We start from the raw sequence: 20,654 nt of genomic DNA on the forward strand, positions 1-20,654 counted from the left end.
TAACAAAGGAAAAATCTTATTAATTTAATTTTTGTCATAATTATCTCTTACGGAGGGAATTTCCGTAAATTTTTGATTTTTGATTAGTATTATTACTATTTATTATAAAACAATCATTTTTGCGAAATATTTTTATAAACATAAACAAAACATTTTCCAATCTTTAATATTTAATTATTTATTCAAAATCAATTAATAATTATTTCTAGATTCTTTTTAATTTTTATTTCTGAATTCGAATTCCTAATTATGATATTTCGCAAATGAGTTAGTAATAATGAACCTCATGTTTCAAAATAACATGAACTAATCATCATTTCTGCAAAATGTGGGATTTCGATGTACAAAAGTTGCTACATTTATTTGTGAAATTAAGAAATATAACGAAATTACAAAGGTAATTCAGGTGATTGAACTGATCACAAGGAGTTGTTGGTTGCAAAATCAACCCTCCTATTACTCAAAATTACATACAAACAGGGTGTAATCATTGCCACCGAATTATTATTCGAGGAGTCTTAATTTTTTTTTCCGGCAGAGTGGATGTATTGTTCTTCCCGCAAAAAAGTGAATGATTATAAAATTCGTTTCCCACCAAGAGTGGATGAATATATTGAATATCCTCACACAGAGTTGATTTGTTGATTCAAATAAAATTATTTACGAGTATTACATTTTCTTAAGGGAAGAAATCTGAAAATATAGAAAATAAAAAGAAATAGTGTCAACCTTTATAAAAGTGTTTATTGTTGCATATAACATTCAGTGCTCAAGTGAATTTGATCTTCTAAAATAATAAGAATAATTACTTATATTCAAAAACTATCAAAAAAAAAAAAAGATTTAGCTTTGATGGCCCCAAATTCCTAAATCTTTAAAACAACTTTTTTTTAATATTGTAGTAATTAAAAAGGGATTGTTAAAGTTTTATTAAAATGTATAAAGAATAAAAAGAAAAGAACTATTTCCGTATTTGGTTTGATCATATATGACAAATACGAGAGTCTGAATTTAAAGTCCAGAACGAAAAGTAATCTGATATATTTCTGTTATATTATAATTTATATTTCTGGTGAGTTTCTTTAAATCAATGTTTTTATTAATATACAAATTGTTCTCTATAATTATAATTACACACATTCACAACATACAAAAATTAATATAAAATTCATGTTTGATAATTATTATAAATTTCTCTTTGCATATTTATTCTCATTTCTCTGATTGAAATTACTATTGGGAGACTTGACTCCGGTCAAGTAGATTAAATTGTATAATTATTTAAAAAATTAAGTAAATCTCCTTCTATTCCTGAACTTACTATTTAAATTTTATTTTCACTTTATACTTTTCAAAAAATTGGAATACAAATTCGTTAAAAAAAAATTTCATGAATAAATTTAGATATAAGTAAGTCACTTGTAGAAACTTGATAATGTGGAAAAAAATAAGAAAAAAAATTTACTCTCCCCTTTTCTGCAAACATAAATGTTTGTAGTTTTCTCATTCTTTTATTCTACGAAACAATTTCAATCAAATGACTTTCAGCGAGAAAACGTTGAAAACATTTTTAAATTCACTGAAAAAAATATATATATATATATTTTTTCTCTGACTTTGCTTTGTAATAAATTATTATAAAATTTTTAATTAATTCTAAATATGTTGTTCCAAAGAGAAAACATCCTATTTTATAAAATTTAAGTTTAATTAATTAAGTTTCTAATTTTCACATTTATTACTTTTAATATTTTAATATTTTTTTTTGAGAATTTACCAAATTATGTTCTGACCTTTTCCCATTAATAATTTATTCTCGAATTATTGTCCCTTTTGATTTATTTGTAACTTTTTTCCCCATACTTTTTCCATATATGGTCGAATAATAATTAATCTTGGAATTCCATGTGACAAAAGAACACAAACGTGTTTTTCGTCATTTATTATTTTTACTTAATTGTTAATCCTGTATTTAATAATTAATGTTTAATATTGACTTTATTATTGAAATGCGGAAGTAGAAAGAAAAAATTTTGTCATTTGTAAAGAAAATCGAATTTTTATTCGGATAAATTGTAAGAAAATGCTCGTTCGTTGTGAGAGGTTTTCGTTATTAAAGATGTAGATTGACGCACCGACATAAGGACGGAAACATGAAATACTGGAGTCAAGCGATTATATAACAAAAAATGTCGTTGGCGCTAAATTTAAAATTATTTATGGAAAATTTAGTGAATTTATCAAAATATAATTATTTTTCACTATCATTTCAGCCAAAGTAGTCTTTTTTTCCCTCTCTATTGTTTAATCAAATTTTAACTGAGGAGCCGTTAATTTTTCAATTCGTTGAACAATTTAATTGTTAGTTTTATTTAAGTAATCTTTATAATTATTAATTTGTATTATTCTTATTAATTATAATATAATTTCTAATCTATTAATGTAATAATTATATTGTTCCATTGCAATGTCAACATATCTTTTATTTAATTTATTTAATTATTTTGTTAATTCATAATTTACATTAATTTTCTTTATGACGAGGTAATAATCAAGCAATCATTTTATAAATTAAATGTAATTACAATTAATTTTATTTAATTTAATGAAAAACGAATTATTATTTTCTGAACTATTAAGATATTGACGAAAAACATTTTCTACTGGCAAGGGAGCTAAACCTATATATGGTAATGGAAATTTAGAATTTTTCTTCGTCATCGTTTATATAGCATATAAGTGCCACTAAAACTGATATGGTACTTCAAGATCATAAAAGTAGGGTCATCACTGTATATGATAGAGTTTCCACTAGCAGCCGAAAGGCATTATTTCTATATAAGGAGGGAAAAAGAATGATCTTAAACGTTAAGGATCTTGAAACAGGGTTAAAAAATCCATTACAAGATGGACTCTATTTCCTACACACGCTACAGAAAATCACCACTTTCATCAAAGAAAATTGTTTTTCCTTATTTTCTTTCATAAAAATCTTTATATATATATACGTGAAATCGAATTCCCAGGAAATTTTAATAATGTGTTTATATAAATATTAAAATGAATAATAAATTTTTTTGAAAATAGACTAACAATAAAATGTTTTATTCTTTACATAAAAGAATAACTAAATTAATATTACTTTGAATATTATACACTAGGGGATAATTTTAACGAGGATCATTTGAATTTTACAGCAAACTTATATATAACATTTACAGCGTGATATTACGATATGCGGTTAACATACATATTTTCTGTTGTTGGTAATATGATTTTGTAAAAAAAAATAGAAAAAAACAGAAATTGTTATATAAATGTTTTAGTAAATCTTCAATAGAGGAAAAAACGAGTGTCAATAAGAAGTTTATAGTTACCCGTTGAGCCCCAATCATCTCTTCCGCATAATATTATTCAAGATTGCGGATTCACTATGCGTCTTACAATTCAAATTTTCTAAACGGTTTCTTGCTCCCGGATTTATTAGCTGTGTTAGAATTTGAATTTTCATTTTTTTTTTAAACAGAAGATAATTTTTAATTTTAAGAAATTAACTAACAGTAAATTGTCAACAAGGATTTATAAACTGCAAAATACCATCTTTAACCTAAATAAATTTGTTCAGTTAGTTGAATTTGATCTAACTTTATTATAGCTGGGTAAATAACTTTTTCTTAATTATTTTAAGTGCTTTTAAAATAATTATTCCAACTGTTATTATAGCAATGTTTTACATATATATATATTTAAAAAATTAATAAACTTGAATAAAATTTATTTTACATAATCATGATGAAGTATATAAGGAAACAGAAAAGAAAACAAGTATTAAATTTTTCTAAAAAGCACAACACAAACAAGTGTCAGCGCCTAAATTGTTTGGCTGCTATGTACATATATAAACATAAAGAGGACAAATATGTATGACGACTTTATGTGCGGCTGCCTGGGGAAATACTAACAAACATATACATAATATTAAGCCAATTGTGTAAAGTTTCAAATGCGAAATACACATTTAAATAAAAAAAAACGAAATTACTTTTAGAAATAGAACAGTAAAATTAAAATCCGATGGAAAAAATAAAAAAGATACAAGAAACTGGAGCAAAAAAAAAATAAGGAACAAAGAATTAAATATCAAAATAATTGGAATAGATAATAAAATCTAAATTAATTAGAATTACTAATTATTCCGAATTAATAATAATTAATCAAGAATTAATTCGAAGATGGGGGATTAATTATCATATTCTGTGAATAATTATCCAAAATGTAAGAATTCATGAGTATCAACATAAAAGTATCAATGACAAAGTTCGAAAATTTTTTCAATTAAGTATTAAAAACGGATCTTTAAATTGACGACTGATTAGATTTTTTTTTAATTCCTACTTATTTTAATAATAATAAATAATAATACTAATAATAATAAGAATAATGGATTCAACAAATCAATACTTTCGCACATTACTGCCTCATGACATTGTGTTGCTCACGTGACCTAACAGTCACATGTTGTTAAGTACGTAAATAAGAAAGTATTGTCCTTTTTGTAGATTGTGTAATAATAATTGAATAATAATTTTATATATAAGCAAAGTGTTCCGGTTACGGGTGTATATATTTAAGAATCATCATTATATGATGAAAAAAAATTGATAAGTATGGATCCAATCATTAACATCAAACAATTAATTAATTTAATTAATCTAATTAATTCAATCAATTCAATTAATTTAATCAATCTAATTAATCCAATCAATTTATTTAATTCAATTAATTTAATTAATCTAATTAATTCAATCAATTTAAGTAATTCAATTAATTTAATTCAAATTTAATTAATTCAATAAATTTAATTAATTATAGTATTGTAGGGAACAACTATTTTATTTATTATATTAAAAATACATATTTCTCTACATCTGCTTTTTGGGTTTTTCGAGAAGTAATAAAACACTGTTTTCTTACTTCTGTAATTTGCCTGAAGGATCGTTTGCCAAAAAGACCTTGGACCCCCTTCCTCATTTTTATTTTATGCAATCACCTTAAGCAGGTAAAGTTATAAAAACCTTGCGAAAGGCTAGTGACAGTCAGTCATGAACCATCCCTCTTTGAAGAAAGATTATTTCTAAACTGAAATACACTCGTGTTTTATTTCGCTTTGCTTCCTACAGAATTAATATTAATAAAAAAATGGGTCCTATAATTATCCATAAATAAAATGTTGTTTCCATCATTAATTCCATATAATTCTATCCCAAAACCAAATACAATGTGAAATCAAGTCACAAAATTTGAGACGTATATGATTCTTTCACACACTAATTTAAAAGTATCAATTTGATACAAATTTTGGATATAGTTCCGAATAGCACATACCTCCGATTTCAATAAAACTTAGTATCCCTACGTAATTTGGTGCGCTGATTACGAAAATCATAGTGAAAATTGGCGGAAATTTAATTATCATGGTAAAAACCATAAAAAACACCATAAAATCATGGTTTTTTTCGATTATCTCGTAAAAAACAAAAAACTTCGAAAAAAGTTTTAGACGAAAGTTGTAGATCTCTAAAAAACACACATTTCATGTTTTATGCATTTTTTACCAAAAGTCATTATTTTTCGAGAAAAACGCAAAATAGTAAACACGGCCTTCGGCCGCGTCACTGATCTCTATATATAACTGGATGGGCGACTCATATAGAAAAGTCGCTTCCTGTGTAGTATTAATTGAAACACTGGTCGCCATATTTAATATTCTCAGATGTACACTCCTGTCATTGTGTGCGCACGTCCGTGTGATTCGCGAGTTAGTGTTGGTGTTGTTTTTCTCCTGATATGTAAACTGGTTAAAAAAATTTTTTAAATATATTAATATATTAATATAAGTTTTAAAAAAAGTGAAAATGGTTTTGGTGTGTGTATATTGTGGCAAAAAAGATGCTAAAGGTGTTTCTTTTCACATGTGAGTACATATTTTTATAATATTATTAAATTGTCTAATTTTTAGGTTATATTTTTGTTTTTCTTTACTTGCGTTACGTTCTACACTATAAATATTTTCCTACTTACTTTGCCACTTCGAAATATGATTTTAATTTTACTTATACAATTGTTTTTTATAAATTGTAGTATATGCGTTATTATTTTAATTTTTAAGAAGTAAGGTTATTTTATCAGTAAGATTTGTTTACATGCAATCTGTGTTTTTGTTTTCATTCAATGAATAATATTAATCTTCAAAATTTGAGTTTAAGTAGTTTTACTAAAAATTTATAATTTTAAGAAATAACAAATTTTAATAATTAAATTTTTGTTTTTTAAATGTAGTAGATAATTTTTTATCGTCAATTAAAATGTTTTTTAATTTTCAGATTCCCGATACGTCCTGAACTTCGTCAAATTTGGATAAAAAATATGAATTTAGATGAAAATTTTGAATTAACATCAAATAGCAGGTTATGTGGCGATCACTTTGATGAAAAATGTTTTTCAAAAGCAACAAATGATAAAGAAAGAATTCTTTTAGAAAGCATACCAACAATTTTTGAAAGTTATTACTTGATTAATATGTTTGCATTGGTTTTTGTTTTTTGGTTTGGTAGTTTGTACTGTTGAACAAATTAAACTATTTTTGTTATTTCTTATTATGTACAACATTGTTGTATTGTTTTTAAACTCTGTTACTATGAGTTATAGAATTTTTCCATTTTTATACTTCTACTTTACAAACTATTAAAATTCATTGTTTGTATTTATTTATTTATTCATTCATTCTATCAGATCTGCGATAAAACATCATACTGTATTTTTTTAAAGCTGTTACATTATTATTAGTTAATTCACTTTAAAAGTTTATTTGTATACTTTTTTTAGTATTACACTTTAAAGTAGAAAAAATTCATTGTAAATACTCATTTATTTCATGGTTTATGATACGCTTGACTTTTAGTATTTTTTTTCTTCTTCTGATTAATTTCTATTATATTTACATAAACTATATACTACTTTTAGTAGTAACAGTTTTACATTTATATTTTTGCAGCTATTTCAGGTATCTCCTACCGCAATTAATATTTTTAAAGAAGATTTTTAGACAGATGTTATAAATGAATCAATTCTATTGTGAATATCCTGAATTTTGACCTGGAATTTTTAAATTGGAAAACATCAATTCAGTAGCAGGAAAATGATCGTGCGCCATATTACCAGCGTCTACTTTGTTTCATTGATATATATATATATATATATATATATATATATATATATATATATATATATATATATATATATATAAAGCAACAAAAATATATAAACTTTTTACAAGTTATGCATACTTATTTCTTGTCATATCCTTTTTTATATTTACAAATTTGACTTTAATATTTCTATACATTTTTTTAAACTGAGAAAACAGTAACAAAATTTTTTAAGTATGACATTAGAAATTTTAAACATTAAATAATTTATATTATTTATTATAATTATTAATTAGAAAAAGTAAATTAATATATTTAATTATTTCATAAGAATTAATTAATTTTGTAACTACTTTTTTAATTTAATATATAATAATAATAATAATAATAATAATAATAATAATAATAATAATAATATAATACTATCAGTTACGTTAAAATGTTTCAAAATTAAAATTATTGACAATTAATTATTTAATTTGTTATTCTATATATTTTAATCTCATTAAATTATTTGAATTCTCTCGCCACTTTTTAACAACCGAGAAGATTAAAAATGGCGTTTCCGGTCTTCTAATAAAAATACGGTAGGCGACATAATCGCCCATCCAGTTATATATAGAGATCAGTGGGCCGCGTAAGGTACTGCTCGCTTCTCTTTTTAAGAAATCTTGGCGAGAGGGGGTGGATGTGTCCGAAAGTAATTTGCAGAAATTGTGGGGTGGAGTCTACAGCAGCGGTAAACGCAAAATAGTAAACACAGCCTTCGGCCGCGTAAGGTACTGCTCGCTTTTCTTTTTAAAAAAACCTTGGCGAGAGGGGGTGGATATGGCCGAAAGTATTTTGCGGAATTCGTTGGATCCTGAGTAATGGTGAATATGATACTATATGCGAGTCAAATAATATGTCTAACCATGACTGTTGTATAGGTTTTCATTATCATGGTGTTTTTGGTTTTTTATTTAATAAAAAATTTTAAAGTTAATATGAAATCAGATTGTTCGCCCTTCCTTGGGTTATAATATCAGTTTCCGTAATTTTCATTGTATTTTAGAGGTTTTTTGCATTTTTTACATTAAATATTCATTTTTATGGAAAAATGTATAAAACATAAAAGTTGTATTTTTATGAGAGCTACAACTTTCGTCTAAAAAATTTTTTTGAAATTTTGTGTTTTTTAAGAATAAAACGCAAAAAACCATGATTTTATGGTGTTTTTTATGGTTTTTACCATGATAATTAAATTTCCGCCAATTTTCACTATGATTTTCGTAATCAGCGCACCAAATTACGTAGGGATACCAAGTTTTATCGAAATCAGAGGTATGTGCTATTCGGAACTGCACCCCAAATTTTTATATCAATTTGATAATTATAAATTAGTGTGTTTACGAATTATATATTTCAATGATACCCATATAATTTCATGAAATTATTTTTCCCAAGAAATGTTTTTCCTGAATGTAATATCCCATCATCCATTTTATCACTAATCCTATTGCCCGACAACAAATAAATATATTTATTTCTATCTTATAAAATTTTTCGTTGTTGTCGTGTTAGCCAAAACATAAACTTTCAAATTAATTTAATTATTAAGGTATCGATACTTGTATTTTCGGTAAATTCAAGTCTCGAGAAATTGAATTCGAATAAAATTATTTGCCGGGAATTTAGACGTTGGGAGATAGTTGGGAAAAAAGAGGGGAATCTGTATCAATACAACTATTCTTAATTGTTAATGTTAATGTAACTCAAAACTCATCAGAATTATGATAGATAATTCTCCGCATTAGGGTTGAGTTGATTATTTTCATTAAATCAAATACAATAAGTGCTTTATCTATTACTCCAAACTCTGCTCTTTTATCGCAATCAAATAGAAATGCTATATAGCTTTAAAAATAAAATTTAGGTATTCTACAGTGGTTGTTGTAACAATTTATGTTTCACCAAGTATACAAATCAAATCTTTCAGTGATTTTTTTTGCTTTCCTAAGTGATTATCTGTCAATTTTTTCTGAACCCATAATTGGTTCTTTTTCTATCAATGAATAATTGTAAAATGTAATTTCTGTTTCTAGTAATTAAATACAATCCATGGCTCGAGGAGATCTAAAATTTTTAAATAATAATAATCGAGGCGACTTCGAGAGGGGAAACATCTAGCTAATTTTTCTAAGAAGAAATTTAATTTCAATCTATATTTATTTCAATTTATTATATTATTCAGTAATTAATTACTGTTTTACTCTAAATTTAATTATATTAATTCAGGTGAGACAAAAATATTCGATTCTAAAATAAAGATAAATTGTTTAAATTAAATTAAATTAATTGATTTTCCTCGATTGAATAATTTGTAATTATAAAATCTCAAATATCAGCCAAAAAGAAAGCTTATTTTTATTTAAAATATTATAGTTTTCAATTTGGTTGGTAAAAGAAGGTAAATGAAATATGAGGAAAAAGAGGAACAAAGGAGATCAGTAGCTGTTTATGGGTATTTAATACAAGAACAATGCAACATTGAAATTAAAGAATTCAAATTTTTTTCTAGTGTCAATATTGCATAGCATAAAACAAGAACCAAATCTTGTTCACAATGTTCATCAAAGCTGCCTTTGATTTCGGAATTACCATTGCGAATAAAGGTAGTTTTTTATTAAATCTAAAAACTATAATATTATTCAAAAAATTAATTAAATTTACAATAGTAAATCATTTTAAAAAAATATTATAAATTAATAATAATAGTAATTTAAAAATATTTTTCTTTAATATAAATGCGTAATATAGTTATATTTATAATTTTGCTACTTAGTAATGAAATTTCGATTGGAATTAGTTTTTGACGTTTTAAAATGTTTTTTCGTAAAAAAATTCGTGAGAATTGTAAATGAAATTTATTTTTCAAATTTCCCATGAAAATTAGCATGAATATTAGTAAGATAAATTCACACGAAATTTGTACGAGGAATGTGTATACACAAGGCCACAAAAATTTATAGCGGAAGTACGTATGAAATTCCTTGGGAAATTTCATACGGATTTCTTGTGCTTCCTCCATTGTAATAAGAATTAATAATTAAATAATTAAAATATAAATATATGTAAAAAGACAAAAAATTGAATATAAAAATACCACTGATCTCTATATATATAACTGAATGACCGATTGTGTCGCCTACCGTACTTCGATTAAAAGACCAGAAGCGCCATATTCTTCATTCTCGCTTTTTTAATAAATATCAGGAGAATTCAAATAATTTAATAATTATTTGAATTTAATAACAAATCAAATAATTAATTGTTAATAATTTTATTTTGTAAACATTTTAACGTAATTGGTATTATTATAAATGTTAAGGAAAACACAGTTATTATATATTAAATAAAGAGAATAATTGAGGGGCCGCATACAATAACAACCCCTACGCTCGGGCGGTCGTTTTCAAGCGTGTCAGGCTGGTCAAAATATGACAAATTTTTAAATTTTAAATTTTAATTTTTATAATGCATTACCTTATAGAAAATAAAAAAGCGCAACTTTTTTCCTTATGAATTTTTCTTCTGAATCTAATATTTCTCTTAATAAATGAAAAAAAAACTAGAAAAATTTTCCTTTCAAATTTAATTAATTTTTAAAACATAAATCATCATATCTCTGATAATTATTAATAAATTTGATTTAAATTGGATATTTACACGTATTAGAGTCTACTGAAGCTAATAAAACGATAAAAATGTTAAAAAAACTTTAATTGTTTAATTATTTTTAATTTCAAATTGAGAGAGTTATATGTATAGAAATATTAAAATCAAATCTTTTAATTTCTAAATAGGAAGCAGGATATTACAAAATATAAATATGTATAAATTTATATGTATTTTTGTCTTTTCATATTAAAATTACAATGTAAAATATAAAAACAGCAAAGAAATTATATAACCAAACAATTAGATAATTCAATAATAATTATTGAATATGTACTCACTTGTGAAAAGAAACACTTTTTGCATCTATTTCTCACAACACGCACTTACTAAAATTATTTTCACTTAAATAATAATTTCAATGATATTAATATTTATAAACAATTTCGAAAAATTTATCAACAGATGAAAATCACTATGCAATCAATACTAACTTGCGAATCATACAAACGTGCGCACACAATGCCAGGAGTATACAACAGGGAATGAAAAATATGGCAACCAGTGTTTCAATTTGAAGTACACCGGAAACGACTTTTCTACATGAGTGAATATATACCAACGCACAGTAGGGCGGAAAAATCATTTTATAGCTAAAAAAAAATAAAAAATCAAATTTTATTTTAAAATTCTGCAATTTTGTATATCATTAGACTTGACGGAATTTTTGTGGTTTCAAATTAAAAATTACCAAATTTACATTTAGTAGAATTTTAAAAAAGTAGATTTTAAAATAAGCCCAATTTTAATATTGAAAAATTACTATTTAACAAAATTCTGATTTTTTAGAATTTCTATTTAACTGAACTGTGATAAAGCAGATTTTCTAATATATCGATTTTTCAAATAATACAATTTCCATTTAACAAAATTTATATCTAGAAAGATTTTCATAAACAAGAATTTTTATTTATCAGAATTATTCTTTTGGCGAACAATTCTGATAAATAAAAATTCTTTTGTATTCAATTAATTCAATTAATTCAATTACCTCAATTAATTCAATTAATTCAATCAATTTAATTAATTAATTTAATTCATTCAATTTAATTAATTTCATTAATTCAAATTCCATAATATTAATAAATTCATTAATTTAATTCAAATTTAATTCATTCAATAAATTCAATTAATTATAATATTAATATTAATCAAAAAATTGGTCCCATAATTTTCCATGTATAAAATGTTGTTTTAATCGTCAATTCTATATAATTTTATCCTAAAAACAAATACAATATGAAATCAAGTCACAAAATTTAAGACGTATATAAATTCTTTAATTTAAAAGTATCAAATTGATACTGTAAATATTAAATTGATACAAATTTTTATATCAAGTTATTTTTCCCAACAAATGTTTTTCCTAGATGTAATATCTCTTCATCCGTCGTCTTTTAATTAGAAATTCTGTTAATAAAAATACTTTTAAGTTAATATTCGGATAAATAGAAATTCGACAATAGAACAATTCTGATAATATAAAAATTCTTTTTTATGAAAATTTTTCTAGATATAAATTTTGTTAAATGAAAATTGTATTATTTGAAAATTCGATATATATATATATATATATATATATATATATATATATATATATATATATATATATATTAGAAAATCTGCTTTATCACAGATCAGTTAAATAGAAATTCTACAAAATTAGAATTTTGTTAAATAGTAATTTTTCAATATTAAAATTGGCCTTGTTATGAAATCTACTTTTTTTTAATTTCTACTAAATGTAAATTCGATAATTTTTATTTCGACACCATAAAAATTCCGTCAAGTCTAATGAAGGGAATATTTATGCGTCTCAATATATTGATAAAAATTTTCGCTTGATTTTAAAGTCCAGAAGTTTCATTTATTGCTTTTATCTTATTATAGAATTTATAATAATGTTTCTAAATAGAAACTATTTCTGTATACACACAGAGAAAATTTTTATTTAAACCAAATTAAAAACCGCTGCCAAGTTGAAGTATGTATTTTTGTGTTCATTCCATGAACACTTTGCTTCCTCATGGAAGCATTTATCCTCATGGATAAAGTAATCGTAAAATGTTCGTTAATAGGTCAAAAGATGCGTCTTGAAAATCTCTACAAAATGAAACTAAAAAAACTGTAGGTGTCATAACATTTTTTTAAAGTTATGAGCAAAAAACGATTTTTTATGATTTTTAAAATGTCAATAACTTTGGATAAAATAATCGTAAACTGTTCGTTAATAGGTCAAAAGATGCGTCTTGAAAATCTCTACAAAATGAGACTAAGAAAACTGTAGGTGTCATAACATTTTTTAAAGTCATAAGCAAAAAACGATTTTTTATGATTTTTAAAATGTCAATAACTTTGGATAAAATGATAGCAGATTGTTCGTCAATAGTTCAAAAAATGCGTCTTAAAAAACTCTACAAAATTAAGTAAAAACATCCCAACTTTCAAAACATGTGTTTCAAGTTATGGGCAAAAAACGATTTTTCAAAAATTTTAAAAGTCAAAAAAAATATAGTTAATATGTATTAATTTGTCCCAAAGTTTTCTCATTTTATGTCCCCAAGTGAGATCTACAATTTAAAAAAAAATTCAGCCCTAAAGCTCTTATAGAATTTGAGATATTTATGAAAATGTAATGTATATACACACACACACACACACACATACGGAATGACATTTTCTAAAAATGTCATTTTTGGATTCCTGAGGTCAAAAAACATAAAGATATGTCAAAAAAATGAGTTCGAAAAATTTCGCGAAAACAATACTTCCTCCATGAGGAAGCAATAATAAAAGTTAGTTTTTTTATCATAAATACAAAAAGGAAGAGTAGTTATTTGACATTAAAATGAGTTATGACGTTGCAAAAAGTTACTGTCTATATCAAGGAACATACCAAGAATATTTTAGACGAAAAAATGCTGATTTAAAATAAAAAGAATAATATTTATTTCTTTCGCGTTTTTTGCTACACTGAAAATAAAATTTATTTGGATCAAATAAAAAGTATTTGATCCAAATACATTATTTACTTGTCTATTATCCAATAAATATGTATTTGAACCAAATACACATTTACTAAACCTAAGTATTTTATTTTATCGTATCAAATAAATAGTTATTTGAATCAAAAATACAAAATATTCAAATCAAATAAATGGAATATTCAAAGCTAATAAATAATTATTTGAATCAATTATGAAAATTATTTCATTCAATACTGCATATTTTGTTTATTCAAATAAATATTTATTTGCATTAATAAAATATTTTTTTTGAAACAACTAAAAGTTTTCTTGAATCAAATATTCGATTATTTGTCATTAAGTAATTGTTTTAATTAAAACTAAAACCTCTTTAATTGCGGCAATTATTATTTTATTTGATCCAAATACATAATTTATTTGCATAAAATGTAAGAATTTTTTGATTCAAATAAATCAAAATTTGAATTGAATAAATAACATATTTATTTACTAATTCTTCCATTTCTGAATTAAATTCTTACTCAAATAAATAAATTAAAAAATATGTAATTTCTACATACTATGATCGCATATTTTCATTTTTCAACTAATTCATACATAGAATTAATGATTAAACGCAAACCTGAGAAATAAATAAATCTAACGCATGGGGGGAATCGAACCTACGACCTACGGACTATGAGTCTAACGCTTTACCAACTACGCTACGTGAAAACGAATGTTAAAAATTAAGATATTAAATTATATTTTCCAATTAAATGCAATTAATAAAATATAATTATTTATAAGCTTCATGATTATTATCATGAATCATCCCAGGTGAATTTTTAAAAAAGTGTAAATATATTTTTATTAAAAACGCGTTTTTCGTTGTTCATTGTAAACATTAATTTTTTGTTGATGAAAAAATATTTGACTTTTGGACTTAGAATATTAAATAATATATATAAATAAATGAATAGTATCAAATACTTTTTATTTGTTTCAATAAAACGAAATATTTGAGTGAAATAAATAAATTAATTGTTTCAAGTAAATCATTATTATCGTTTCAAATAAATATTTAATTGATTGAAATATTTTTTTATTTGCCTAGTTTACTTGAATCAGTTAAATAAAGTATCAAATAAACGAAACATTTGAGTTAAATAAATGAATGAATAGTTTCAAGTAACTCATTATTTATATTAAATAAATTTATTTATTTAATACAATTAATTATTTAATTGAAATGGCTTTTAAAAAATGCTGAAAGTTCCTTACTTTAATTTGCCGTTTTTAATTTATCGTAGTTAATAATTTCCTGCTTTTTTTTCAATTTTTATTCAAGATAAATTTCAAGTAACCCATTACTAATGCGTATAATGATTAATTTATTTGGACCAAATAATTTTTATTTGAATCAAATAAACTGTATTCGAATAAATAATTTCTGTGTTTAAAGTAAAAAAAAAAATTAAATAAATACTCAAATAAATACCTTTTAATTGACTCGCAAATGAATATCTCTTAATTAACTCAATAATAATTTTCTAATATACAAATAAATATGTATTTGATAATAATCAAAAGTAACCGATTGTTTTGAATCAAAATAAATTTTTTTTTCCACTGAATGTCATTATCAACTTCTTTTTTTTTTTTTTTTTTTTTTTGAATGTATAATTTGTTTCTTGCGATTAATTTATATTCACAGAACTGACAATGTCAAGTTGAAATTATTGCTGAATGCAAAAATCTGTTACTCGACGTGTAGTTTCATTTGTTATGGGTAAAATTCTTATACTGTTATAGTTATCTACATCAAGATTGATGGTACCATTTAGAAAAATTATTATCAAAAGTTTCCCCAACCAGCAACTTTTCCCGAATAAAAAATGATGATATAAGAGAATGTCCCTCGCAGTTGTACTCATATTACAGATTTTTTTTCTTTCTTGTGTTTATGACTCAAAAAAAAAGGTCATTGTATTCTAGTCAATTGCACATTTTTTAATATAAAAAGTGAATAAGTTCTTTTAATAATTATTTAAAATAATAATTTAAATAATAATTTATTAAATAAATAATAATTATTGTAATTATAACAATAATAACAATAATAATAATAATAAATAAATAATAATTAAATAAATAAAGTGAAATTTCACTTCTTCAGATTAAGAGAGTGTAAATACAGTTCAAAATTTTACTTAAAAATTATTTATATTGTTTTTATTTTTAATGTTTTTAAACAATTTTTTTTACATTTTTACATTAATGACAACGAGAATAAAATTTATTTTATTTATTTTTCATTTTCATGAAAGTAAAGTAAAGTGAATTTTAAAAAATATAAAAACTCTCGAAATATATTTCCAGGTTTATGAGTTAAATTTAGTAAAATTATTTTTAGTTTATTTATTGTAATAGACTATTTAATGTATAGTTTATTTATTTGTAAGAATATCTACATTTAGTTTTTTCATTTTTAATGTACCTAAAGGTTTTTTTTTTTTTTTTTTTTTTGAAAAAATTCCAAAAACTAGTATTTTCTGGAATAAGCAAATGTATACATTTTAGTGATTTATTTTTGTATATTTTTATCATATTTTGGAGTATTAAAATTTTTTTAAATAAACTGTTGCAATAAAACTGTTATTTACTTTTGGAAAAATAAAATAATTTTTCATATATAAAAAAAATTCCTTGATAATAAAATAAATAAAAATAAATAAATATTGTTTTTTTAAGAATATTTTTTAAATTTTTTTCTATATATATATATATATATACAAGGCAAAATATGTTAGTTTCAAAAAACTACTTTATAGTTGTTTTCATAATAATAAAACAAAAAAAATAAATAAAAATAATTTCTCCTTTCTTAAAAAAATTACTGTTTTAAATTTGTAAAATTAAAATCTAAGATTTTTCATGAAATTTAATTTTTAACGAATAAATTTGTGGTCTTTGATAAGAAAAAAATATAAGTTTTAGTTTTTTTACTTCTCCTATTTTTTCTAATATTCAAATTTTACTAATTCTAAAAATTAATTTAAAAAAATAAAATTATATTCATTTTTTTCAGAAGGAACATTAAATTTTTGTAATTTAGTATTTTTTATAGTATTTTTTTTTTTGCAAATTTATAAGAAAGAAATAAAAAAAAATTATTTTTGTTTTTAAAAACTTGTGATTAATCTAGATTTTAATTACTTTTAAACTAATAAAAATAAAAAAAAATAAAAGTTATAATAAAAAAATAATTAGAAATAATATTAATAAAAATATGAATAAAAATAATAATAATAATAATAATAATAATAATAATAACATTTATTATATTTTTGTTAAAATTTTTATTGTAACATTTTTGCATGTGACAAGTTTTCTGTTTTAATTTCCGTGACATAATTTGTGTGACGTCGCGAAAAAATGTCACGAAAATTACACATGACAATTTTTCCATGTGAGAAAATTTCCATTTTCTAAAATTGAGAAACGTTTTAGAATAATTTTTTTTTTTTTTTTTTTAATTAAAAAAATAATAATTAATAATATTTCTCCTTTTTTCATGAAATACAAAAAAAAAAAAGAGTTATAATTAATTAATTGTCAGGCGCAAATACGGGAAAAAATGTAATAATTTAGATAAAAATTTTAAATCCTATTTAGCAATTTTTTTTTAATTTTATATATTTTAATTTTTTTTTTTTTTTTTTGGTGAATTAATTCAAATTCTTTTTTACGCATTTTCAATAAATACACAATGAAAAAAAAAGAAGGGGAAGGGCATTAGGTTATAAATTTCAAAATGTAATTACCCGAAGATATTGGACAGTAAATGGTAAAATCGAGCTTGGAATACGAGCATTCAGCTCATAAAAATGTACTACTATATAATACTGATGTTACATGCGTTTTATTTTTTATTATTATTATTATTAATTTTTTTTTTTTTTTTTTTTGAATAACCTGGTTCCTATTCATACGTTATGTTAAAAAAAAAAAAAATGAGATCGTTATTGAGTAAAAAGAGTATTTACTCAGTAACTAGACACAGTATGAGGTTTGTACGCGCTTTATAAGCTGTAAACAAGTTTGCAATAAGCGACGATTAAAATGCATAAACCCTATATAAGTATATATATACATATAATATTCAGTGCGCTTGTAACGTTCATCCTCTACTGGAGAATTGTTTCTTATTATCACTGTAAAAGTAAATCACTTTTGAAAAAAAAAATCTTAATTACTTTTTTCTATCACAGTGAATTGATATTTAATTTTATTTCAATATGGTAATGAATAATTTAAAATCAAATACGTTTTATAAAAGCATTTCAAATAGATCAAAAATTTTCTCTTTATCATTAAAAAACAAAATCATTTAATTCATTTTTTAATTAAATTAAAAAAATTTATTTAAATTAATTTTTAAAAATTTATAATATAAAAAATTTATTTAAACTAATTTAAAAATTCATTCCCATTTTTTTAAATTAAAAAAATTTATTTAAATTAATTTTTAAAAATTTATAATATAAAAAATTTATTTAAACTAATTTAAAAATTCATTTCCATTTTTTTAAATTAAAAAATATTCAATTTAATTTTTTTTTAAATTGAAAAATTATTAATTTAATTTAATTTTTTTAATTAAAAAAATTATTTGAATTTAATTTAAAAATTTTTTTTATTTATTTTTTTTTAATATTTAATTTAAATAAATTTACTAATCAATTTGACGGTACAAAATAAAATTCTGATAAAAATTTATTGCAAACACCAAAAAAAAAGAAAAGAAAATCGTCACAATATATTTTATGTCTATATAGTATTCTATGAATATCGATGAAGTGAATGAACGTCATTCCAAAAAAGAACACTTTGCAAATATGATCCATTTTAATTGAATATAAAATTGAGATATCAGGAGAAAATAAAAAAAAATAATATTTTTTTCATTATACAATAAATATTGCTAATTGATTTATAAAATCTGGTTTTAATGGATAAGAATAAAATAAGTGTTTATATTTAAAAAAAAAAAATTTATATGTTATTTTCAATGACAAAATGTAGAATCATTTTGTTTATACAATAATTTATTTTTCTCACTTTTAAAAATTTTTTTCCTTTTGTAAAATTTGAAATAAAAATTATTTTGTATATAAAAAACGAGTAAAGGGAATTACAAAAATGCGAATCTATCATATAGGAAAGGAAAAAAAAAGTCTAAAAAGTTAATTTTGTCTAAAATAATTTTTCAAAATTTTATGCTTAATTAAATATAGAATTTTAATTTTTTCAGAAAATTAAAAATTTTTAAATTACATTTTCAAAAAATTAATTTTCACCAATAATAATAGTAATTATTTCTAAACTTATTTTTAGTTTTAAAACTAAATTTAGAAATAAAAATAAATTTGGATAAAAAATTATTTTATATTTTACTATTAGTCTAAAATTTTTAAATTAAATAAATTTGAGAATTTTTTAATAATACAACATTTATTTCTTAAAATAATATTTTTTTTTAAATATTAATAATGTAAAAAAAAAAATTTGTAAAATGTATAAAATTCTATTTTTTTGAAATATTTTCAAATTCATATCAATTGTTTTTTTAAAATTTTCAATAATAAAATATGAAAAAAAATTACAATTTTCCATAAAAAGTCTACTTTTATTTTTCGTAGTAACTTTTTTCACAATAAAGTGAAATTAGCCACATTTCACCTGTTGCTCATTCCTCACTTGAGACATGCTCTTAAAAAGAAATTTAAATGCTAATCTTACCTGTTACATTTTTTTTTTTTTTGTGAAAACAAAGATCACAAAAAATAAAAATCTTATCGACATATTCAAAAAACAGGGTAATTTTAACCCACTATTTATTTTTAAATTAAAAAAAAAAATTTTTGTAAAATAAATTTTCACAATAGAAACGATAATTATTTTTTTAACCTAAATCAGAAATAAAAATAATTATTCCCGTTTAAAAAAATTAAAAAAAAAAAACCAAACACTTTATGACTCGAAAAATACACTTTAAAAAAAATTAATTTATTAATTTTAATATATAATTAATTTAATTTTAATATATAAATAAATTAATGATACTTTTTTTTTATTATTATTAACTTAACGCTAAAGTAATTAAAAGCAAAAAAAAAAAAAAAAAATTGCAATAATTATTTGTGATTATCACCTGTTGCCGAAGTATGTATAGTGTCGCGTGCGTTTGAAGTCTGCGCGAGAATGACAACGGGAGCGTCGCGACGCCTTCCTATATAGTATTAGACGTGAACACAAACCCCCCACTTCAATGGGGGATGTTGCATACGGATTGGATAATATAGAACAATTGCATGATTTTGACCTTTTGCGCAGATCATTAACTTTATTCTGCGCAATAAAAAAAAAATCATTGAAATTCATTTTTTAAGTCTTCAAATTATTATTGTTATTATTATTATGGGGATGCATGAATATTCCCCAAATTAGACTTGCCGGAATTTTTTTAGTGTCGAATTAAAAATTATTTAATTTACATTTAGTAGAAATTTAAAAAACTAAATTTTATAAAGATCCCAATTTTAATATCAAAAAATGTCTATTTAACAAAATTCTGATTTTTTAGAATTTCTATTTAACTGAACTGCGATAATTTAGATTTTCCACTTTATCGAATTTTCAAATAATACAATTTCCATTTAACAAAATTTATATCTAGAAAAATTTTCATAAAAAAAAT

The 20,654-nt window shown here is 22.3% G+C and overlaps 2 protein-coding genes across 3 annotated transcripts in view; one reads left to right on the forward strand and one right to left on the reverse strand.

Annotated features, from left to right (window-relative positions):
• LOC127278083 (allatostatins) overlaps positions 1 to 20,177 on the reverse strand; it is a 46,341-nt gene extending 26,164 nt beyond the window's left edge. Inside the window, exon 1 of the mRNA XM_051299612.1 lies at positions 20,109 to 20,177. The gene's annotated coding sequence lies outside the window, so the exon portion shown is untranslated. The remainder of the gene's footprint in view (positions 1 to 20,108) is intronic.
• Positions 5,657 to 7,275, forward strand: LOC127278085 (THAP domain-containing protein 2-like). 2 transcript variants are annotated; one of them, XM_051299617.1, is made up of 3 exons: positions 5,657 to 5,974; positions 6,384 to 6,467; positions 7,055 to 7,275. In XM_051299617.1, exons 1-3 carry the CDS (start codon positions 5,916 to 5,918, stop codon positions 7,116 to 7,118), a joined length of 207 nt encoding a protein of 68 aa, XP_051155574.1. In that variant the 5' UTR covers positions 5,657 to 5,915; the 3' UTR covers positions 7,119 to 7,275. The 2 variants fall into 2 exon arrangements, with proteins under 2 accessions (XP_051155574.1, XP_051155573.1); XM_051299616.1 differs by having other exon boundaries at positions 5,691 to 5,974; positions 6,384 to 6,562; positions 7,055 to 7,268.
• Positions 20,178 to 20,654: the final 477 nt, after the last annotated feature.

Source organism: Leptopilina boulardi, unplaced genomic scaffold (assembly GCF_019393585.1).
Source record: "Leptopilina boulardi isolate dan_hultmark-lab unplaced genomic scaffold, ZJU_Lbou_2.1 LbouV2_195, whole genome shotgun sequence".
Taxonomy (NCBI): Eukaryota; Metazoa; Arthropoda; class Insecta; order Hymenoptera; family Figitidae; genus Leptopilina; species Leptopilina boulardi.